This window comes from Conger conger, chromosome 16 (assembly GCF_963514075.1).
Source record: "Conger conger chromosome 16, fConCon1.1, whole genome shotgun sequence".
In the NCBI taxonomy this organism is placed as follows: Eukaryota; Metazoa; Chordata; class Actinopteri; order Anguilliformes; family Congridae; genus Conger; species Conger conger.
This window is the reverse complement of record NC_083775.1, coordinates 37,961,167-37,986,166: the sequence shown is the minus strand read 5'-3', so window position 1 is coordinate 37,986,166 and position 25,000 is coordinate 37,961,167. Positions and strand designations below refer to the sequence as shown.

The window sequence follows — 25,000 nt, the reverse complement described above, 5'->3', positions numbered from 1 at the left end:
TAACCATCATGTTACTCCTTTAACCAAAAAAGACACAAGAAAAAGTGTGTCCTGTTGTGTCTGCAGCATCCTGCACTCCTTCAAGTTAAAGTGAGAGGGGAATGCAAACGCTCAACAGTTTCATCACAGTGACTTTGATACATGTTGATGGAAGGACCAACTGGTTCTGCTGCTTCTTTGCCAAGCATGTGAAACAATATACTCATTTTTATACCAACACACACACACCATTAAACTCCAGATTTACTGCGTCCCAGATACAAAAACAGTCGCTATAAGGTCGCTATAATATCTACGTGGGATTTACTAAACGGCCGCAATGGGTCAACATCACTATTAGGATGTGATTTGCAGGGATTGGCTCACTCTGCGACTTTCCTGTTGATGCTTAGGTAAAGCAGGCGGTATCTTACTGCTACAGCCTATACCTCAAATCCATGATGGCGGGGAAGGCTGTAGGTTAAGCACTTCCACGGCAGCATGGGGTGGGGTTGAACACATCCATTAGTGTGGCAGGCTTAGCGCTGTTAGTTTGCTAGTAAGTTTGCAGCAGGTTACCAAAACAATACTCCCTGATGACGTAACCCTCAACCCTCAAACCCGCCGTTGCCCTGGGCTAGAGGCGTTTTTGTCTTTAGCTGAGTGGTAACTCATTCGCCCAACAAATATTTGTAGAAGTGAGAGGCAGGGGTTCAAATCCCACCTCGGAGACAGGATTTAGTCTTACACCGTGTTCTACTGTCCCTTCTTATGTATTTTCAGATATCATGTGAAATTATCTTTGGAAGGATGCAAGAAGTCTATTGAAGCCAGCAGTTAGTATAAAAATGCAGTTCTGAATTTAAACTTCTGCATTCACCGTCATGAGGGTATATAATGAATTGTGAATACAGTTTTACCTCCTCTCATTACGCCTTGTAATCTGGACGTGTAAGCACGTTTTATGGGTGTTTCCTACCGCAAAATTGCAAAAGAGGATGTTTCAATTATTAGGCTGCATAATTAGTCCAGGTAAATAGGAGGCACATTAGAGTGAATGTTTTTGCATATCAAAAATCTATACCCATACACATCTCACATACTCAATGTTTATACATAGATGCACCTCTATACGCTATACTGTATTTGGTATACTGGTTTTGAATAATTCACATACGTAATTTCCTGTTCCCAGATAGCCTGTGGTCAGTGAGTGGTCAAAAAAACCCCAGTTAATGTTGCTTATTTCCGAGTGTGTTTTTTAAATGTTGTGTGTTTATGAGCGTTTTTTCGTAAATGTTGCGTGTTTGTGAGTGTGCTTTGGATGTTGCATGTTTGCAAGCGTGTTTTGTATGTTGTGTGTTTGCGAGTGTGTTTTGGATGTTGCATGTTTGCGGGCGTGTTTTTAAATGCTGCATGTTTGCGAGTGTATTTTTTAAATGTTGCATGTTTGCGGGTGTATTTTGTAAATGTTGTGTGTTTGCGAGTGTTTTGTCAATGTTGCATGTTTGTGAGCGTGTTTGTTCCACTCCCGCTCAGTTGTAAATATTATGTGTTTGTAGCATGTTTTGTAAATGTTGCGTGTTTGTGAACGTGTTTTGTTTGTTACAGGTTTGTGAGCGTATTTTGTAAATGTTGTATGTTTGTGAGTGTGTTTAGCGAATGTTGCGTGTTTGTGAACGTATTTTGTTTGTTGCATGTTTGTGAGTGGGTTTTGTAAATGTTGTATGTTTGTGAGTGTGTTTAGTGAATGCTGCGTCTTTGTGAGCATGTTTCGCATGTTTATGAGTGTGTTTTGTAAATGTTGCATGTTTATGAGCGTGTTTTTTATATGTTTTGTTTGTTTGTTCTGTTCCCGCTCACCCAGAGAGACAGACTCCCGCCCTGACTGGCCCATCCTCCCCTTCTCTTTCTTGCCAAAGAGGCGGCCGATGGAAGACTTGATGCTTTTCTTCTTGGTAGATTTGTGCAGGGAATCCTGGCTGCTGTTACCCACACTCCCATCTGCTGAGAGACTGAGAGAGAGAGACAGATGTGTGAGAATTTCTACAGGGCACACACACAAACATACAAACACTAGTGCTGAGCGAATAGTGTTTTCTGACTTCAGTTTAGTTTCTGAAAATGATCACGTTGTTTGAGATCTGGCGCCCGAGATGGGCATAGCACAATATAGATTTTGCTATCTTGGAACCATATGTGAGGATTTTGAGGTATGCTTTGGGTCATTGCCTTGCTGGAGAGTCCACCTACAGTCAAGTCTCTGCCTTGTAGAAAAGGCAACCAGATAGGCAGCCAAAATTGCCTGATACTTGGTGGATACCATTGATCTTAACCAGTGACCCTGGATCTCTGGAATTAAAACAGCCCCAACACATCACTATATCACGGTGGGTATGAGGTGCCTGTCCTTGTATGCATCTCTGTTTCAATACCAAACATGCTGATGCTGTGTCAGACCAAAACATTCCATTTTGGTCTCATTCGGTCATTTAAATTATGACTGAACAAAGTTCAAGACATGAGTATGACAGATCAGAAACACTCATAAGGAGATAGTGACTACTCCCAGCAGAAACAGATCCACAGAGGCTACGCTGCAATACCAGGTTACAGTCTGCTAAGTACCTAAAACAACTGGGAGAGTTCTGGAAAAAGATATTGTGGACAATACCCGATCAAAGTGTAGAGGCCAAAACTCTAGAACTGCTCTAGATCCAAAGAACCCTGTCATCAGTGAAACGTTATGGTGAAAGTTTTATGGTTTGGGCATGTATGGCAGCCACAGGTCCTGGCTCACTTGCCTCCATTAATAATGTAACTGCTGATAGCAACAGAATGAATTGTGAAGTGTGCAGAAGCATCTTATCTGTTCAAGTTCAACCGAATGCTATCCCACAGCAAGGCAATGATCCATAATATACTCTTTGTTCTTAGCCATGTTCCAAAGGCTTTGTTTATCCCATGTATCTCATAATGGCTTCCTTGACTTTCATTGGCACAACTCTGGTCCTCATGTTGACAAACACCAATGACAGACTCCAAAGGCAATAAAAAGCTGAGTATCACGATACTGAAAGCTTTCTCATACCTGCACTCAGGAAGCGATTGAATACACCTGACCAATCAGAAAAAGCTGAGAAGCCAACTGTCCAATTTTGGTCCCATAAAATGAAGGATTATGTATAAAAATGTATGTCATTTCTCCACGGATCACTTGATATGGATGTGATTATCTTCAAAGTAAAGGTGACAGTCTGCATTTTAACCTCATATTCATTGTTTCACTTCAAATCCAATGTGCTAGAGTACATAGCCAAAAGAACAGAAATTGTACCACTGAACAAATACCTATGGACTGCAATGTATTTGGGTTGTTGGGTACAGTCACAAAGTAGGCTATGTATCTCTTTAGTCCAGCTCCATTATTGCGTGTGTCGTGGAAGTACTGGGTTTCATTTCCGAACGTGTTTAAAGTTGTGTTCAAATAAATAGCAGTGCATTAAAAAAAGTGAATAAAGTGGAAATATTGTTTAATAGCTTTTAGTTTCATATTTCAAATGTAGTGGAATTGCAGTGTCAACATTTTTCTCTTCAAACTCAAGCACTTACTGTATAAACTGAAGAAATCTTTCAAGATTGAACTTCACATTAAATTACTGAACTAATATTTAGTTGCATAACCATTGTTTTTGATAACTGGTGCGCATCTGCGTTGCATTGAGTCAACCAACATCTGGCACCTAGAAACAGGTATTTCAGCCCAGGATGAACAAACTACATTCCACAGTTCCTGTGGATTTTTGGGTTTTGCTTCAGAAACTGCATTTTTCATGTCCCCCCACAAGTTTTCAATGGGGTTGAGGTCGGGGGATTGAGCTGGCCACTCCATTACCTCAATCCTTTTTGTCTGGAACCAAGATGTTGCTCACTTGCTCGTGTGTTTGCGGTCATTATCTTGTTGAAACACCCATTTCAGGGGCATTTCCCCTTCGGCATACGCCAACATAATCTCTTCAAATATTTTGATGTATTGAAACTGATCCATGATCCCTGGTATACGAACCCAACACCGTAGTATGAAAAACATCCCCATACCATGAATTTTGCACCACCATGCTTCACTGTCTTCACAGTGTACTGTATCTGAATTCAGTACCCAGGGGTTGTCTGACGTACTGTCGACGACCACTAGACCCTAAAAGAACAATTTTACTCTCATCAGTCCATAGAATGTTACACCATTTCTCTTTGGGCCAATCGATGTGTTCCTTGGCAAATTTTAACTGATTCTGCACATGCCCTTTTTTCAAAAATGGTGCTTTACGGGGGCTTCTTGCTGATAGCTTATCTTCGATCAAACGTCTTCTGACTGTAACAGCACTTACAGGTAACTCTAGATCATCTTTGATCTTTCTGGAGCTGATGAAAGGCTGAATCTTTGCCATTCTGACTATTCTTCGATCTGTTTTAAAAGTAGTTGCTCATTTTCTTTCACGTGTTTCAGGTTTTTGTTGCCATTTTAAAGCATTTGAGAACATTTTAGCTGAGCATCCTATAATTTGCTGTACTTCTTTATACGTTTTCCCCTCTCCAATCAACTTTTTAATTAAATGACGTTGTTCCTCTGAACAATGCTTGGAATGGCCCATTTTACTTAGCAATTCAGAAGGAAGTATATGTCATAACAATGTGTGAAACATTTGCCTCACTTCGTCCTTAATAAAGGACAATCAATGACACCAGTTTTTTCACAGAATTAATGAATTTTCGAATTAAATTCCACACTGCTATTATTTTGAACACACCCCTTTCAATTAATGAGTCAATTACTCAGAACAAGCAGCGTGCATGTCATGACAGTTGGGTCAGTTGTTTTTCTATTACACTACTACATCAACAAGTAAATTATTTGCCATGCAGAAATATCACTACTACTAACAGTGGTTCATCAGGTTACTGATGTTGTACTGCAATTTTTTTAAACACAATTGTACATGTCTGCAGGCGCAATGGATTATGATCATTGTAGTTATTACGATGCTTATATCCATTCCAACTGTGTTGAGTACCTGGCTTTTAAAAACTTGATTTGAAAAACATGAGCACGAGGTTGGAGAAAAACACTGTCTATCCACCCAATTCAAATATGTAACAGATGATTACTTGATGATAACACCGAAATATCAGTTAATCGCTCAGCACTAGCACACACACAAAAGACCATATGACGTCACAAAAATGGTTCCAAATATACTGCACGATGGGACACAACTCCACATCAACAATGGCGCCAGGCTGTAGAGCCAATACAAACGACAGGAAGACAGACGGACAGTTCCCAGTACAAACCGAACGTGTGTTGTACACTCAGAGAATACATACAGATAACACACACAGAGCTGTATTTGAAGAGAACACACACAGATCCATATATACAGATAATACACATATAGCTGTATATGCAGATAACACACACACAGCTATATATGCAGATAACACACACAGAGCTGTATATGTAGAGAACACACATAGAGCTGCTCCAGGATTGTCCTTTGCCCAGCTGGCTTCTGAGGCTGTGCTGGCTAACCGACCTGCGGAATTCACGGCTATCGTCAAGCATGGCCCCCGGGTGCGTGTGGGTCATTCTGTCCAATCGCAGGGCCCGAGGGGTGGGCGGAGGGGTGGAGTCCAGCAGGGCCAGGGACCTGTCGTCCTCCTTATTGTTCTAGAGTGAGACGTTCAGGGGAGTTAGTATCCCACCGACCCCAGGTCCCACACAGGCACTGGCAACAGCAATCACACATCGAGGCGCATTTACACCCTTTTTGGACTGGTACATCTGAGCGCACATTTCACTTATTGGTATGTGTTCTGAGGGCAGCATTAGATGTGATTGGTTGTATCAGGTGCTGCAATCAAAAAAAGAGGAGGTATTCAACGTAGCCAGGACAACAGCCTCATATGCCGAAATGATAGCTGTGGCTTCCAGCAGGTTTAGTGTGGTGGTTCGCGTGATGGTCTCTGATGTTGGTCTCCTGGGTTTCAGGCTACTCCTTTCCTTTTCTCTTTGTTTCGCTCATTAATTTAAAAAAATTTACATAATGACATATTTTTCAGCTTTCAGAGTTCAGGGGGTTTGGGGAAAGGCAATGTTAATTTCTCTTGTTCTGTAATTTTGATCATTACTTTGAGTTTCAGTGATGTCTTTTTACGTCTTTAAGAATATAGTAACATAGGTCTTAATGGGAGATCAGGCTCGCACTTCCTACCGCAAATGATCTCCTCGCTTTCACGATTAGGCGCCTGATGGAACCAATCACATCTAATGGAGCCCTCAGAACATTTGAGAGCCCAGTAGGGTTGAGCTGGTGGGGCGTGGCTTCATTCCTGCTTCACGCTCCATTGGCCTCTTGCAGCCCAGAGCAAACTAAACACCGTCTGGGCACTGCCAGCTTTTCAGATGGATTCAAACATGATGAGCTATCCTTGGGCATGAGCTGGTTAAGTAGCCAATGCTGGTAGCTTGTCAGAACAGCAGAAACCCTGCCCATCTCCCCACTGCAGTCAGAACAGCAGAAACCCTGCCCATCTCCCCACTGCAGTCAGAACAGCAGAAACCCTGCCCATCTCCCCACTGCAGTCAGAACAGCAGAAACCCTGCCCATCTCCCCACTGCAGTCAGAACAGCAGAAACCCTGCCTATCTCCCCACTGCAGTCAGAACAGCAGAAACCCTGCCCATCTCCCCACTGCAGTCAGAACAGCAGAAACCCTGCCCATCTCCCCACTGCAGTCAGAACAGCAGTCTCCCTCCCCACCACCTGTGTGGTGAGCGTTCTCTCTCTCTCTCCCCACCTCAGCTGGTGTGTGGTGAGCGTTCTCTCTCTCTCTCTCTCTCTCCACCTCACAAAATGGCAGCCGTGCATGACCCCGGCGGGCATTCCACATTGGCGGTGGTTGAGGCACATTTCCCCCCCCTCGTGTGAGGGAACGGGGACGGAGGACCAGACGCGACCGAAAAGGGAATCTTCCAGGGAAGTTACCACCAGAACGTGTGACAACCACTAATATAACCTAGGGTTCTCCCCAATATAATCTAGGGGAACCACTAGAGGAGAAAGGGGAAAACAGAAAACAGGTACACGAGTCGGCGGCATGGATGGTGCAGTGGGTAGCACTGCCGCCTCACAGCAAGGAGGTCCTGGGTTCGAATCCCCGTCGGCCGGGGCCTCTCTGTGCGGAGTTTGCATGTTCTCCCCGTGTCTGCGTGGGTTTCCTCCGGGTACTCCGGTTTCCTCCCACAGTCCAAAGACATGCATGTTAGGCTGATTGGAGAGTCTAAATTGCCCATAGGTATGAGTGTGTGAGTGAATGGTGTGTGTGCCCTGCGATGGACTGGCGACCTGTCCAGGGTGTATTCCTGCCTTTCGCCCAATGTATGCTGGGATGGGCTCCAGCCCCCCTGCGACCCTGATCAGGATAAGCAGGTTCAGATAATGGATGGATGGAGGTACACGAGTCTATTTTGACTCAATAGATGAAAGAAAATAGCTGAAAAATAATGAAGAAAACCTGATACGGTAACTCGAATACCAGTACCTCTACCTGCCTCAGCGTTTGAAACACAATGTAACACTCGAGCACAGAGCAGAGGGACAATAAGTCTTAAATAGGGTAGAGCCCGCCTACCAATAACAGATAATTGGTTCGGTAATTAGACTGCACCTGGATACCAATTAACCAAGGCAGCAATCTGCATGTGTGAGCCCGAAAAACAATACTGCCTGGAAAATGAGTGGGGAAAACCCAGACGCCTCATAGCTGTAAGCGAATGTGACGATCTGCGACTGTAACGATCTAAAGTGTATCTAAGTCTTCCGCGGCCGGTTGGGAGTGAAGGCGGCGCACCTGTTTGTCGGTTTCCCGCGCGGGCGAGTGAGGCAGGCGGGGGGTGGTGTGGCCGGAGCTGGGGGGCGAGGGCGAGGCCAGGGTGGAGGAGGTGAGCGATTGGGGGATGAAGCCGCGCCCCGCCCCGTCCCTGCCTCCTGCCAGAGACGACGGGGGCAGGGGAGGCCCCTCCAGGGCCACGCTGCTGACCCGGCTCTCAATCTCCTCCGCCCTCAACTCCGTGCTCTCCTTCTCCTCCTGAATCAGCCTGAGAGAGAGAGAGGGAGGGAGAGAGAGAGAGGGAGGGATAGAGTGAGAGAGCGACAATGAAATAAACTCCTTTAATATTATTGTTGCTGGTGTTTATTTTATTAGTAGCATTTCTTCATTGTTGATGCTATTATTTCCACTTATTTTATCTGAATCAGTATTTCTAACTGTAATTATAAGTAGTATTAATTATTGTTCAATTTTTATTTCATTACACCTACTTACTGAAGTGATTATCTAATCAGCCAATTGTGTGGCAGCAGTGCAATGCATACAATCATGTAGATACGGCTCAGGAACTTCAGTTATATTTAAGTGACTTTGACTGTTGTGACAGACAGGGTGATATCTCAGAGACTGCTAATCTCCTGGGATTTTCACACACAACAGTCTCTAACGTTTGCAAAGAATAATGCAAATCCAGTGAGCAGCAGTTCTGCAGATAGAAATGCCTTGTTAATGATAGACGTCAAAGGAGAATGGCCAGACTGGTCAAAGCTGACAGGAAAGTGACATTGAACCACACATTACAACAGTGGCATGCACAAGAGCATCTCTGAACACACAGCACATCATTACTACAAGGCTACAGCAGTAGAAGCAAACAAAAATGTCTAATAAATACCTAAGTGCTCAGTGAGTGTATGTTTCACACTGAATTGAATTGAACTGAATTTCATTTAGTTTGCCACCAATGCCTACTCAATACAAAAGGATGTGACTTAGGTCTAATGATGTCAGCTAGCTGATTTGTTGCTTTCAAACTGTTAGCTAACATTAGCTAATGTTCGTGGCAAAAAGTTGGAAAACATTAGCAAATGAGTTAGCTAGTCTTGAACACATGTCTGGGATCAATTCTACTTCAGTTCAGCCAATTCAGCAAATTATCTGAAATTCAATTCATTAATTTCAATAATAACCATCAGATATTATGCCATCGTTTTAAAAATAATGGCCAATTTTTATTCAAGGAATCTTGAAGTGACCCGAACTAAAATTTACCCCCCCCCCCAGTATAAAAACAGCACAGTACCACCAGACCTACAAGAGGTCCTCAAACACAGCCCAGCTAAAACAAACAAAGGTGGAGAGCCTTGCACACTCCAGCTCGCCGCATTCTTCCTGTGCACAGCTTCAGAAAACCTCCCCCTAGAGACACTCATAAGTAACATCTGCGCATTGGCTTCCCGTAGTGTGTCTGGGCATCTTTTTCTACTTTCCAGGTTAGTCTTTCACCCAGGTAGAGGCATTAACCTCTTTGCGAAATCTGTGCTGAAATTCTTCTGGCTCTACTGATCCTCGCAAGATCCATGGTCCTCAGAACAGCAATAGCTACTGCCTGGTGGTTAAGCTCCAGTCAGTTTTCCCTTTTGTGTATATGTACATTTCATCAGGCTACAAGGTACATGGAAGGCTGACATGTGCAAATGGTTATACTCGCAGTTATGATGTCAGAAAGTTACAGAAGTCCAAGATTTATTTGGGGACTATGTTTTTATACTTTAACAGTGCTGGTCAAGCTTGTCACAACCTGGCCTACCTGGATATGAGCAGGTCAACCAGCAAGGTCAAGCTGCTCATCAAGCTGGTCTAGCTGGGTATGAGCTGGTCATAAAGCTGGTCTAGCTGGGTATGAGCTGGTCATAAAGCTGGTCTAGCTGGGTATGAGCTGGTCAACCAGCATGGACTAGCTGGTCAAAAAGCTGGTCTACCTAGGTGTGAGCTGGTCATAAAGTTGGTCTAGCTGGGTATGAGCTGGTCAACCTGCATGGACAAGCTGGTCATAAAGCTGGTCTAGCTGGGTATGAACTGGTCATAAAGCTGGTATAGTTGGGTATGAGCTGGTCTTAAGGTTGGTCTAGTTGGGTATAAGCTGGTCATAAGGTTGGTCTAGCTGGGTATGAGCTGGTCATAAGGTTGGTCTAGCTGGGTATGAGCTGGTCATAAGGTTGGCCTAGCTGGGTATGAGCTGGTCATACGGTTGGTCTAGCTAAGTATGAGCTGGTCATAAGGTTGGTCTAGCTGGGTATGAGCTGGTCATAAGGTTGGCCTAGCTGGGTATGAGCTGGTCATAAGGTTGGCCTAGCTGGGTATGAGCTGGTCATAAGGTTGGCCTAGCTGGGTATGAGCTGGTCATAAGGTTGGTCTAGCTGGGTATGAACTGGTCATAAGGTTGGCCTAGCTGGGTACGAGCTGGTCATAAGGTTGGTCTAGCTGGGTACGAGCTGGTCATAAGGTTGGTCTAGCTGGGTATGAGCTGGTCATAAGGTTGGCCTAGCTGGGTACGAGTTGGTCATAAGGTTGGTCTAGCTGGGTACGAGCTGGTCATAAGGTTGGCCTAGCTGGGTACGAGCTGGTCATAAGGTTGGCCTAGCTGGGTACGAGCTGGTCATAAGGTTGGTCTAGCTGGGTACGAGCTGGTCATAAGGTTGGCCTAGCTGGGTATGAGCTGGTCATAAGGTTGGTCTAGCTGGGTACGAGCTGGTCATAAGGTTGGCCTAGCTGGGTACGAGCTGGTCATAAGGTTGGCCTAGCTGGGTATGAGCTGGTCAACCAGCGAGTGCTGCTAGCCTGTCGGAGGGCACCCACTTGATCTCCTTGTTGATGGCCTCCAGCTGCTCCTGCAGCATGATGGCCAGGGTCTGCACGTCCGTCTGCCCGCTGGGCGACAGCAGCTCGGAGCCCAGGAGCGTCTCTCTGTCCTCCTCCTCCTCATCCGAGCCCCCGGCCTCCACGCCCGCCTCCAGCCCAGGGGCGAGCAGCGCGCCCCCCTCCCACTCCCCGTACTGCAGGGGTCAGAGGTCAGAGGTCAGAGGTCAGAGGTCAGGGGGAGCATTACATTACGTTACAGTCATTTAGCTGACGCTTTTATCCAAAGAGACTTATAGTCGTTTAGACTAAGCAGGGGCCAATCCCCCCTGGAGCAATGTGAGGTTAACGGCCTTGCTCAAGGGCCCAACAGCAGTGCAGATCTTAGCGGCTACACTGTGGCTTGAACCACCAAGCTTCCAGGACGCAGTCATGCGCCTTAGCCGCTGGGCTACAGGCTGCCCAAGAGTGGGGGCGGAGCCAAGCACGGTGACTGCAGCCATTCCGGGTGAGGTTTAATCAGCCTCTTTAAACCGTTTAAAACTACAATGAGCTGCCAATCACCGACGTCGTTGAATCAACTGAAAACGATTTGTTCTCGCCTTGTTTGCGTCCTCCCTGGCTCCGCCCCATCGCCCGCGGTGAGGCCGCCTGACCACGGCTCCCGAGGCAGCGTTGCCGTAGTGATCCAGGTGTGCGGTGGAGCCGGCCGGGAGGGACCCGCCCCCTTGGGAATACCTCAGCTCCAGAGCACTTCCTGGAAGAGACCTGGAAGAGGACAAAACGACCTGGATATAAAAACAGGGCTCACGGCTACATCTGTCCACAGTAAGCAACTGTGTGATTATTTTTGGCACGGGGGAGTGGCTGTGGAAGAGCCCGACCTGGAGTAGGCGGAGCCAGGCCTCCCTCTTAACTGATCAAGTTCCAGCTGAAGTCTCTCCAACTCAGCGATCAGCTGGTCCTGTTAGAGAGTGGGCAGGGGAGTGAGAGAGAGCGGCAGGGGGAAGGCAGGGGAGAGAGCGAGAGAGAGAGAGGTAGAAGTGTGTGTGTGTATGATAGAGAGAGGGGAGAGAGAGAGAAAGGAAGGTGTGTATGATACAGAGAGAAAGAGAGAAAAAAGAGGGGGAGAGTGATATGTTTGTTACAGTGGACGTACACGGCCTAAAGGTCTAGACCACAGTGAGGGCTTCATAACAGTGTGATATGTACCTTGTTTGCTAACAGATCATCCTGTATTTTCTTCATATTTGCCAGTTCCTCAGAAAGAGCATTCTAGGAGGATGAGGGGAAAAAAACATTTAGTAATTAAAAAAAAAAAAAGTACTGATTTTGTCACCAGAAATATGCAGTCAATGAAAAGAAAAATCAAGTTGATAAACAATTCTCCTGTGTTCAGAGAGCAAACGTGGTTACATCATCTGGGTAGAATGCATAAGATTAACACCGTGTTGAAAAGAGTAACCTTCACGTATCTATTGCTGTTTGCCTGAAGGGTTTTCAGCTGGCCTTGGAAGACAGAAGCAGTAATTCTCAAAGCTGAACGGGGCCCATGAGCTCTGAGTTAACTACAACCTTAGTCATCGGGGAGGTATGCATGCTACAGGTGCCCCGTGCATGGGGGCACTTTAGTTAGAACATCAACTGAAATTGAGTTAGAAAGATAGATCTTTATTTATAAAGCACCTTTCCAAACAGAAGTTACAGGAGTGCTTCACAGAAACAAGCATAAAATCAGGATAAAATAAAACACACCAAAATATACTGCTTTAAGATCAATTTAAAATACCAAAATAGCAGAAGTGGTATTAATAATAATGATAATAATAATAATAATAATAATAATAACAATAATAATAATAATAATAATAATAAAACCAAATAAAAACATATAAAACAAACCAGGGAAAATGCTACTCGCTAAAAAAATGCACATTGAAAAAGTGGGTCTTCAACAGTTTCTTGAAATGCGAAACAGATTGGGATGTATGGCTGGGAGTGGGAGTTGGAGCCTTAAGCACAGAAACAACATCTAATTCTGTGTACTGGTAACTTCTACAGAACCTTCTTTGACTTTTTTCTCCTGGGGCTCCAGCCCTTTCCCATTCACGGACCTCTGCTGACTTTTGTCCTGCCCAAAGATCGTGGACTGCTGCTTCCCTGTTCCTCCCCCGGTTCATGCTCACCCCTCGTCATATTCTGGAGCTCCGGTTGCATCAGCCTGAACCGCAGAAACTGCCCACTATACTTTCCCTCATGTGAACTTCTTACTTTAACAGTTAGCTTTCAGCTTCAACTGTAAGCGCTTCAGCGTATTTCAACTGCTTTAATAGATTTCTTAGTACATTCCTGTTTTATCCATCCTACCGCTACACCTCGTCGGCCAGGGAAGGATGGGCTCCCCTTCTATAGCCGGGTCCTCCAGAGGTTTCTTCCCATTGGGGAGATTTTTCTTGCCACTGTTTGACGATTTTTCTCCCCACTGGAGGATTTTTTACCCTATTTTGGGGCTCTGGAATGGTGTTTTCCCTTCTGATACTCTGTGAAGCGTCGGTAATAAGCACCATGCAAATACAATAAAAATTGAAAAGAAAGGGTGAGATGAGAGGAGGACACAAAAGGTTCCAGGAGGCCTGGAGGAGATAGAGGAGACCAGTAAAGTGTCCAAGAGGTCTGGAGGAGATAGAGGAGTTTACCTTATCTTCCAGGGCAGCCATCCTCTCTTTGAGGTGAAGCTGCAGTCGCTCGTTAGATTCAGAGAGGAGTTTGTCCACTGTGTCAGAGAGCCGTTTGTTGTGTTCGTCGTTCATTCTCTCTCTTTGTCGTGCCTGGAATAGAAAAGATAAAAAGGAAGAAGAGGGGGTTATAAGGTGCCCCTCTCCATCAGATCCTAACCCTGCTGAGTATGAGCTGGTCAACCAGCATGGCCAAGCTGGTCAAAAAGCTGGTCTAGCTGGGTATGAGCTGGTCGACAAGCCACCAGCTGTATAAAAACATAGCTTTTTCAGCAGAGAAGATAAGAATGGAGAGAAGGAGAGGGAGAGAGAAGGGGAGAAAGAGAGAGAGAAAGAGGGAGGAGGGAGAGAGAAGGAGAGGGAGACTTATCAATGATCTTCATCTACTGTATGTATGTTTGCATTTCATATAATATGGAATAGTTCCCAGCTTGCAAATTCTGGTTCTGAAAACATTTGCAAAAAGTTATGTAAAACAGGCTAAACACTCCAAGCTCATAAATTGGTCCTGTTTATTGAATGGCCTGTGATCTTTATCGTTAACACTTTCAGTCCCAAGAGTGCCATATGGCACTCTCAACCTTATTATACATTATCAGCCAATCAGAAGTTACGATGAGTTTATTTGATAGCGGCAGCAACAATGAGTATTCTGAAGGCTTCACAGCAGAGAAGAGTTTGAGGGAGGTTTTGTACACAAAGCGTCCCAGATTATCGAGAATCTGAGTCTGGCATTTCTGTCGGAGTCAGATTCTTCAGAATTTGGAGGAGGAAAGTGTTGAAGGAGATGAAGAAAACTGGTCGGCCAATTTCAACCCCAGTTGCAGCTATTTCTCAAGAGCTACAGAGTAAAATGTCAACTTTACTAAATCTTCTAAACCAAAGCCAACACCCCTGGGGTGGAGCCACTTCATATCTGGCTTGGGCCGAAAAGGGTTAAATCCCAAGGAATACTGCAGGACTGACCTGAGGGTGTTAGTCAGGTCTGTTATTCAAGTCAAGAGAGAATTTGAATCATGGACGACCGTTCACCTTCATTCTATCGGAAATGGCAGCAATGTTAACAAACTATGAATTTTCAACACTTTAATTTAGAACATTCCCAACATGTGTTTCCTTATGTTTCCTCTGCCGTGTTTAAAAAAAAAAAGATCTTCAGAGGTTAGGCAGAGCCCCGTTAGCAAATCCTAAAATTGTGTGGGGGATGTGCCGAATGGACCCATATTGTGAAAAATGACAGTTGAGTTGAAGGAGTTATAAAAACATTACGAAAGCTTCAAAACGCACAGTCCTCAAATAAATCAACCCAATCCGTATGAAGAAAATATGTAGCAAATATGGCTCGGATTGCTCGGCTTCCTTCCCGCAAACCGAGCCGCACTTACCACAGCATTTATACATAAATACATTCAAACGAGCCCCACTTACCACAGCATTTATACATAAATACATTCAAACGAGCCCCACTTACCACAGCATTTATACATAAATACATTCAAACGAGCCGCACTTACCACAGCATTTATACATAAATACATTCAAACGAGCCGCTCTGACTTCCGTTATAACATCAGAGCAATACGCTTGTTGGCTTCAGAGCGGTCCACCGTGTAGCCAGAACCAATCCAAGCGCTCGTCACAGACAACATGCGGTTCATTAGTGCCAGCCAGCCAATCAGAACAAAGGTGCATTGATATTAATGAGCCTTAAAGACACAGTCACTAAAAACACCAAAAACACCTGTACTTGGTAAAGCTCATGAGAGGCACTGGAGACTGGATATGTAAAAACTGGATGTAGATTGTTTTTGGTACTTTGGTTTTTGGTACCACACAAACATCTTATGGATATCAGGACGTATGAGCAAAAACTGGAAAGGCATATAATATGGGACCTTTAAAGCAAGTGGTGTTATCTGGGTCTGTGCTCTTCCGTTTCTATGGTATACATTTGCTTTGTCAGCCCTGTTGCTGTTTGCAAGGCCAGGAAAGCACTGCGAAGCTGAACAGACTGAAGGATAATAAACCATGAGGTGTGCAAAGGAGAAAAGCCCTATATATAGATGATGATAAGCAGAGTGAGAGCGAGAGAGAGAATGAGAGAGGGAGTGGAGAAGGAGAGGGAGGGAGAGAGGGGGAGAGTTGGAGGGACAGAGCAATAGTCACCCTCTGCATCTCCTGATTTTTCTCCTCCAGTTGTGCTTCCATCTGCCGCAATCGCTCCTCAAAGTTGCCGTGGCGCTCCTCTGCCTGAGAGACGTGATGAGGTCAGAGAAAATGAGAAAGAGAGAGAGATAAACAAGGACGCGCTCACAGGTTAACTTACCACGTTACTACTGCTGCCACTTTCAATACGCCATGTAAACACGTAAATATACGGGCAGGCAAACAAAACACACTAATAGAGGAACAGACAAACAGACTGAAGGCAGACAGTCATAAGCATACAGGCATACAGATGAAAAGACATGCATCTCACATACAATGAGATAACAGAGATACAGGGACTTAGGGAAAAGCACAGAGAGATGCAGAAATAGACAGACTGACAGAGAGACAGACAGAGAACGACTGACACAGACAGACCCATACAGAGAGACAGGCCCTGACAGATAGAGACAGACAGAGAGATGGACAGACAGACAAACACATACATGCGCACCAATAAACATGGCTCAGCAGACACACAGACAGTCATACAGACAGACAGGTAGACAGACAGGCAGGCAGGCATGCAGGCATGGAGGCAGACAGACAGACAGTCATACAGACAGCCAGACAGCCAGACAGACAGACAGACCGACAGACAGTCAGCCAGTGAGACAGATAGACAGACATGGAGGCAGACAGACAGACAATCAGTCAGTCAATGAGACAGACAGACAGACAGACAGGAAGAGAGTCAGTGAGACAGACAGACAGACAGACATTCAGTGGGACAGACAGGCAGACAAACATTCAGTGGGACAGACAGGCAGACATTCAGTGAGACAGACAGACAGACAGGCAGACAGACAGACATTCAGTGAGACAGACAGACAGGCAGGCAGACAAAAATTCAGTGGGACAGACAGGCAGACTGGCAGACAAACATTCAGTGGGACAGACAGGCAGACAGACAGGTAGACATTCAGTGAGACAGACAGACAGACAGACGGGCAGGCAGACAGACATTCAGTGAGACAGACAGGCAGACATTCAGTGAGACAGACAGATAGGATAGCAGACAGGTAGACAGACAGGCAGGCAGGCATGCAGGCATGGAGGCAGACAGACAGACAGTCATACAGACAGACAGACAGACAGACCGACAGACAGTCAGCCAGTGAGACAGATAGACAGACATGGAGGCAGACAGACAGACAGACCGACAGACAGTCAGCCAGTGAGACAGATAGACAGACATGGAGGCAGACAGACAGACAATCAGTCAGTCAATGAGACAGAGAGACAGACAGGAAGAGAGTCAGTGAGACAGACAGACATTCAGTGAGACAGACAGACAGGCAGGCAGACAAAAATTCAGTGGGACAGACAGACAGACAGACAGGATGACAGACAGACGGGCAGACAGGATGACAGACAGACAGACAGGATGGCAGACAGACAGACAGACAGGATGGCAGACAGACAGACAGACAGACAGGCAGGCAGACAGACATTTAGTGAGACAGACAGGATGACAGACAGACAGACAGACAGGATGGCAGACAGACAGACAGACAGTCAGGCAGACAGACATTTAGTGAGACAGACAGACAGGATGACAGACAGACAGACAGACAGACGGACAGACAGATGGGAAGAAAGACCTTGTTGAGCGCTGCCACTCTCTGGGCGAGCTGGGCCTCGATCTCGGGCAGAGTCTCGGCCCTCTGCAGGGTCTGCTGCAGCTTCTGCTTGGCATCGTCCAGACGCTCCTGCAGCTGCCGGTTCTTCTCCTCGCTCTGGAGAGGAAGAGGACGAGAGGAGTGAGCGAGGAAGAGGCGAGGGTGTCTACAGGTCTGCAACACCACGGAGGCTAAAGCCAATCACCTGTCTGTACAGAGACTCCTTGCTCGCCAGTTCATTCTCCAGCTTGTCTTTAATGTCGTGGAGAGAGGTGGCCTCCCTCTGTGCACTGAGATACCTGTATAATACACACACACAAACAGCACGAATGAGAACACCATCATACCTGTATAACACACACACACACACATCACTAATGAGAACACCATCATACCTGTAAAACACACACACACACAGCACGAATGAGAACACCATCATACCTGAATAACACACACACACACATCACTAATGAGAACACCATCATACCTGTAAAACACACACACACACAGCACGAATGAGAACACCATCATACCTGAATAACACACACACACACATCACGAATGAGAACACCATCATACCGGTATAACACACACACCCACGCACACAGCCTTATGAGGACACCATCATACCAGTATAACACACACACAGACACACACACACACACACACACACACACACACATCTCTAATGAGAACACCATCATACCAGAATAACACACACACACACACATCTCTAATGAGAACACCATCATACCAGTATAACACACACACAAACGTACACACAGCCTTATGAGGACACCAGGCACAGACTGTCATATCACACGGCACTTTATCTACACTATAATGCAGTTACCTGTGCTCAAATTATTTACCTGTGCTCTAATGATATACTTGTGTTATGACTACCATGTGCTTTATAATGTACCTGTGCTCTCATGAGTTTTCTGTGTTATAATGAGTTAGCTGTGCTATTATTATTTTTTCTTGTGCTCTTATGAGTTACCGGCGTGCTAATGATATACCTGTGCTCAAATACGCAACCTGTGCTTTAATGATTTACCTTTGTTATAATGACTTACCGTTGCTCAAATGATTAACCTGCGTTATAAAGGCTTATCTTCGATCTAATGATTTACCTGTTCTCGAATGATTTACCTGCTTTATAATGATTTACCTGTGCTCTAATGAGTCACCTGCACTGTATTGAGTTACCTGCGCTCTAACGTGGTGATCCGCTCCTCCATGTCCTCTCTCTGACAGAGAGCCTGCGAGAGGAGAGGAGAGTCAGAGGGACACACAGCCGCAAGGCACGGATCGCACAAATCACTCTGCGAGCGGTACACAAACCGCGCCATCCACGAAAAGAGCACAAAGGGCAGAGGAGTAACAACACAAAGAGACAGAAATGGCAGAGGACCACAGGAAGCAGCTTAAAGGAACGCCTACGATGTACAATAGAGGCGAAGATAAACGCAGATGTCATGTTGCACAGACATGTACGTAAACACGCGTGCCATTCGGTTGCGCAACTCCACTTGGCGTGACGGCGAGATTGCTGGTTTGTGTGGAGAGCGATTGCCTGCTCCTGGAATGCGGCACAGCCGCGCAGACACGTCGCATGCGTGCTCTTCTGGAGCGGGTAAAACATTTAATTACGGATCAACAAAACCTGTCACGGCGACAGCGAAGCGCAAGAAATTATGTATGAATGCCGAGAAAAAAAAAGTTAATTATCCACTTCCAGTAAGTTGTTTAAAGGCTTCTGTCCCAGAAATGCATTCGGGGGCACTCCCACTTTAAGAAGTTGCATGGATTCCAGATTATGACCTACAGAGAGACGCTCGCTGCCACAAAACAAAAAAAAAACAAAAAAAAACGACAAGGATCGTGGCCAAAATGCAGGCTGGAACCCATCCTCCTGTCATGCTTGTTTCAGGAAAGCTAGTCAGAGAAGCCTGCTTTTCAGGCCTGCAGTTCACCAGCTCTGCCTGTAGGCCCGGTCCCACAGGCTACACTTCGCACAGAACGTGGACGAACGTTCATGAGCCTCTCGTTCATTGGTTATGATTACCAGTTCATTAGCGCCTCTTGGCTAACGAGGGCAACAGTTGAGAGAGAGAGAGCGCAGCGGTGTCGTTTCATACCAGAAGACTGTTCAAGCTTAGAAGAATAGGTCAGTTACACTCTAGAGGCTAAGGCTAGGCTAACATTTACTGTAATCACAACTATATATATGCACACATAACTCTACTGTATACAAATAAACATTATTAATAATACAATTAGAATTATGCATGCACGATTATATTGATATCAATAAGAACAAAAAAACAACAACAGCAATAATAATAATGAACCCACCTCTTTCACATCCCTCTGTAGTTTCTGATTGGCTTCTTCAGATTTTGTAACTTCCCTTCGGGCTGCAGAGAGCTGTTCCTCTATTTCTCCTACCTGGCAGAGGGAGAGACAGACGTCAGGAAGAAAAGGAAGTGGTAAGAATGGCTCTCAGAGTTAGGCAGAGCCACCCATGTACGTGTAACTCAGGGCTGCACGACAAGGGCCGATCCATTTCAGGATTTTGTGCCAACTTCAGCTCTTAATGATTTCATTATTTCAATCGTATCTTGATCTGACACCTGTATAAACACAGCTACAGCCACAGACTGCAAATGTGTCTGAATGATTTTACTGCACAGGAGTGACCCGGCATATTTTATAGCGCTGCCAGAAAACTAGAACGAAGGCAATTGGTTGGAACAAAAACCAGCTCGCAGACCGGCCCTCCAGGACCCAAGGTGTGCACCCCTAGTGTATAACAGTGTTGCAACTGCAGTTTTGCAACAGCTCCTCTGCCAAGTGGTGGAAATTCCACAGTTGGCCACAAGAGGCCAGTGGAGAACTCGGTTTGAGTCCACCTCTCTGAGTGCAGTGTGTCTGGCAATGCATCACAATGCGTAGGAGCGAGATCATTACTTCTGGAGTGTAGCTCTCACCGGCAACTGACAATCGCTGAAGCGTGCGCTCCACACCCCACCCTGCCAAATATACATCTCACTCACTCACTCACTCACTCACTCACTCACTCACTCACTCACTCACACACTCACTCACTCACACACTCACACACTCACTCACTCACGCACTCACTCACTCACACACTCACTCACTCACTCACTCACACACTCACTCACTCACACACTCACACACTCACACACTCACACACTCACACACTCACTCACTCACGCACTCACTCACTCACACACTCACTCACTCACGCACGCACTCAGTCACGCACTCACACACTCACTCACTCACTCACTCACGCACTCACTCACTCACTCACTCACTCACACTCACTCACTCACTCACTCACTCACTCACTCAGTCACGCACGCACTCACTCACTCACTCACTCACTCACTCACACACGCACTCACACACGCACTCACACACGCACTCACTCACTCACTCACGCACTCTCTCACGCACTCACTCACTCACTCACTCACCTGCCGACACATGAGAGCCAGTCTCTCCCTCAGCTGGGAGAGTTCTGAGCGCTGTCGCTCTATCTCTCCCTCCCTCTGCCTGTCAATCTCCCCGTCGTCCAGAATGGAGGAGGGACCATTAGGCAGCCGCTATGAGGAGGATGAAAAGTGAGAGAGAGAGAGAGAGAGAGAGGGAATGAAGCAGAGGAGGGAGAAAGCTGGGTGTGGGACAGCAGCCGAACAAGGAGCCTTATTTTCCCATCTTTGTGAGGACCTGATATAACACACACACACACACACTAATATAACACACACACACACTCACACACACACCTAATATAATGCACACCTGATATAACACACACACACACACCTAATATAACACACACCTGATATAACACACACACACCTGATATAACACACACACACCTAATTTAACACACACACACCTAATATAATGCACATGTGATATAACACACACACACACCTAATATAACACACACCTGATATAACACACACACACACACACCTAATATAACACACACACACCTGATATAACACACACACACCTAATATAACACAAACACAACTAATATAACACACACACTAATCTAACACACACACACCTAATATAACACACACACACCTAATATAACATACACACACCTAATATAATACACACACACCTAATATAACACACACACACACACTAATCTAACACACACCTAATATAACACACACACACACACACTTATACACACACACACCTAATATAACACACACATATACACACACCTAATATAACACACACACACACACACACTCATACACACACACACACGCTCTCACACACACACACTCACACACCTAATATAACACACACACTCATACGCACACACTAATCTAACACACACACACACACCTAATATAACACACACACTCATACACACACACCTAATATAACACACACACACACACTCATACACACACACCTAATATAACACACACTCACACTCACACCTAATCTAACACACACACACTAATACACTCATACACACCTAATATAACACACACACCTAATCTAATACACACCTAATATAACACACACACACCTAATATAACACACACACACACACTAATCTAACACACACACTCACACACACAAATCTAACACACACACACTTAATATAACACACACACAAATCTAACACACACACACACTTAATATAACACACACACACACACACCTAATATAACACACACACACCTAATATAACACACACACATACACACCTAATCTAACACATACACACACACACCTAATATAATGCACACACACACACACACACACTCACACCTAATCTAACACACACACACTCACACACTCACACCTAATCTAACACACACACACACACACACTCACACCTAATCTAACACACACACACACACACACTCACACACTCACACCTAATCTAACACACACACACTCACACACACACTAATCTAATGCACACACACACACAAACACTCACACACACACACACACACACCTAATCTAACACACACACTCACACACACACCTAATCTAACACACACACACACACACTCACACCTAATCTAACACACACACACACTCTCACACACACACACTCTAATCTAACACACACACATACACTCTCACACACACACCTAATCTAACACACACACACACACACACACACACCCACACTCACACACACACACTAATCTAACACACACACACTCACACCTAATCTAACACACACACATACACACACACACACACACACTCACACCTAATCTAACACACACACACACACACTCACACACACTAATCTAATGCACACACACACACCTAATCTAACACACACACACCTAATCTAATGCACACACACACACTAATCTAACACACACTCACACACACACAAGCACACACACACACACACAAATTCATACACACACACACTCACACACACTCAAACACACACACTCACACACACACACACTCACACACACTAATCTAATGCACACACACACACCTAATCTAACACATACACACCTAATCTAATGCACACACACACACACTAATCTAACACACACTCACACACACACACACGCACACACACACACACACTCATACACACACACACACACTCAAACACACACACTCACACACACACACACGCACACACACACACACACACACACACTCATACACACACACTCACACACACACACTCAAACACACACACTCACACACACACACACACACACTCACACACACTAATCTAATGCACACACACACACCTAATCTAACACACACACACCTAATCTAATGCACACACACACACACTAATCTAACACACACTCACACACACACACACGCACACACGCACACACACACACACACACACTCATACACACACACACACTCTCACACACACACACACTCACACACACACACACACACACACTCACACACACCTGCTCACCTCTCTTCCATTGTCCCCCCCTTGCTGCCGTCTCTTGATTTGGTCTCTTAAAGAATGCACCTGGAAGTGAGAGGCAAACAGGGTTACAGGAACAGACACCAACACGCCGTCAAACACACAGTTACACAGCCATTTTTAAACCTGTGAACGCTCTCCTATTAGAGCTGAAATTTACACAGCCCGTGTAGAGCAAACACTGCTGCAGAGAGAGTGAGACCATTCACCAGGTCAGAGCACACACACAGAGCACACATTCACACACACACACTCTGAGCACACGCTCACACACACACACGCTCACGCACACACGCACTCAGATACAATCATACGCACACACTCACACGCATACACACACACTCACACACATGCACACACACACGCAGGCATGAACACACACAAACGCTCACGCACACTCTGAGCACATGCTTACACACACATGCATGAACACACACACACACACACACACACACACACACACATTTAATACTTTCATTCATGTCCACATACCAAAGTGGCAGTAAAGGAAATAAACAATATAGACACACAGTACAGAATAATGACATGGACACTACAGACACACAGTACAGAATAATGACATGGACACTTGCAGGATTATTAGGGGTACAGGTAGCAGCGCCGCCTCCAAATATGGTGGCTGCCTATTAATGCTGACATGGAGCAGTATCTCGTGAGCTGCTTTGCTCGCAATTTTGGCATTCCTGCCAAACCCCTTACCACTAGTCTGTGGACATTGCCAAGGCTGCCAAATATAAAAATAAAAAGTTTACACTTGTAGCCAAGTTGTTCTCTGGCTGACACCAGGGGCTGATACTTCAGTGCCTCAGTGAGGAAGGCCTCTTCTAGGCTGAAATCAAATGTATAAGCAATCTCTAAAATGGACACCGCTCTGCTTTCCTCATCAACAACAACATCTGTAGCATTAGCAGACATATTGTGAAGTGAATTAGTATTATTGCAGGTTGAACATGGTTGAAGTGACACGGGAAGGCTTGTACATTCTCACTGTAGATGGGTATGATGGTAAGAGATCCTTTACTAACAGTTCCACTCACAGTTATGTGTCACAGCTGTTTAGAATGTGAGATAGAGATTCTGTGATGTGTTCTTGACTGTGATGGAAACAGTGAGGTGACTGTGAGTTTGGGAACCAGATTGAGAGATTAAATCTAGATGGTAGGACCTGTAATCTTGCTTTAACTGTGTAAATGGCAATATCCTCATCAACTGCAGTATTATTAAAAACACAATGAGATTGCACAGACACACACACACACACTCACACACACAGACACACAGCACATACATACACACACACACTGAACACATACACACCCACACACACACACTGAGCACATACACACACACACACACACACACACACTGAGCACATACACACACATATACATACATACTCACATACACACACTGAGCACATACACACACACATACATACATACATACACACACTGAAGACATACACACACACGCACACACACAGTTTTACCTCCTGTGAGGAGCTCTCCAGTTCCTCCTCCAGAACAGACACCCTCTCCAGAGCCACACGCAGCCTCTCCCGAACCTGCAGGCAGAAGCCCCATCGGCCGTAGAGAGGAATGAGGGGAAGGACAGAAAAACAGGGGAAAGGGAGAGATAAAATAGCAGTAAGAAAGACATGTGAAGGAGAAG

The 25,000-nt window shown here is 45.4% G+C and overlaps 1 protein-coding gene across 1 annotated transcript in view; it reads right to left on the bottom strand.

Moving 5' to 3' along the window:
* Positions 1 to 25,000, bottom strand: part of LOC133114513 (liprin-alpha-3-like) — a 74,164-nt gene that overhangs the window by 23,744 nt on the left and 25,420 nt on the right. Inside the window, exons 5-21 of the mRNA XM_061223984.1 lie at positions 24,819 to 24,893; positions 23,294 to 23,353; positions 20,805 to 20,933; positions 19,654 to 19,746; positions 18,505 to 18,557; positions 17,498 to 17,591; positions 17,275 to 17,409; positions 15,629 to 15,712; positions 13,424 to 13,555; positions 11,940 to 12,002; positions 11,612 to 11,691; positions 11,317 to 11,495; positions 11,125 to 11,129; positions 10,728 to 10,924; positions 7,890 to 8,136; positions 5,574 to 5,707; positions 1,843 to 1,994 (exon numbers count right to left, since the gene is read on the bottom strand). Coding sequence (XP_061079968.1) covers positions 1,843 to 1,994; positions 5,574 to 5,707; positions 7,890 to 8,136; positions 10,728 to 10,924; positions 11,125 to 11,129; positions 11,317 to 11,495; positions 11,612 to 11,691; positions 11,940 to 12,002; positions 13,424 to 13,555; positions 15,629 to 15,712; positions 17,275 to 17,409; positions 17,498 to 17,591; positions 18,505 to 18,557; positions 19,654 to 19,746; positions 20,805 to 20,933; positions 23,294 to 23,353; positions 24,819 to 24,893 — 1,912 coding nt within the window. The remainder of the gene's footprint in view (positions 1 to 1,842; positions 1,995 to 5,573; positions 5,708 to 7,889; positions 8,137 to 10,727; positions 10,925 to 11,124; positions 11,130 to 11,316; positions 11,496 to 11,611; positions 11,692 to 11,939; positions 12,003 to 13,423; positions 13,556 to 15,628; positions 15,713 to 17,274; positions 17,410 to 17,497; positions 17,592 to 18,504; positions 18,558 to 19,653; positions 19,747 to 20,804; positions 20,934 to 23,293; positions 23,354 to 24,818; positions 24,894 to 25,000) is intronic.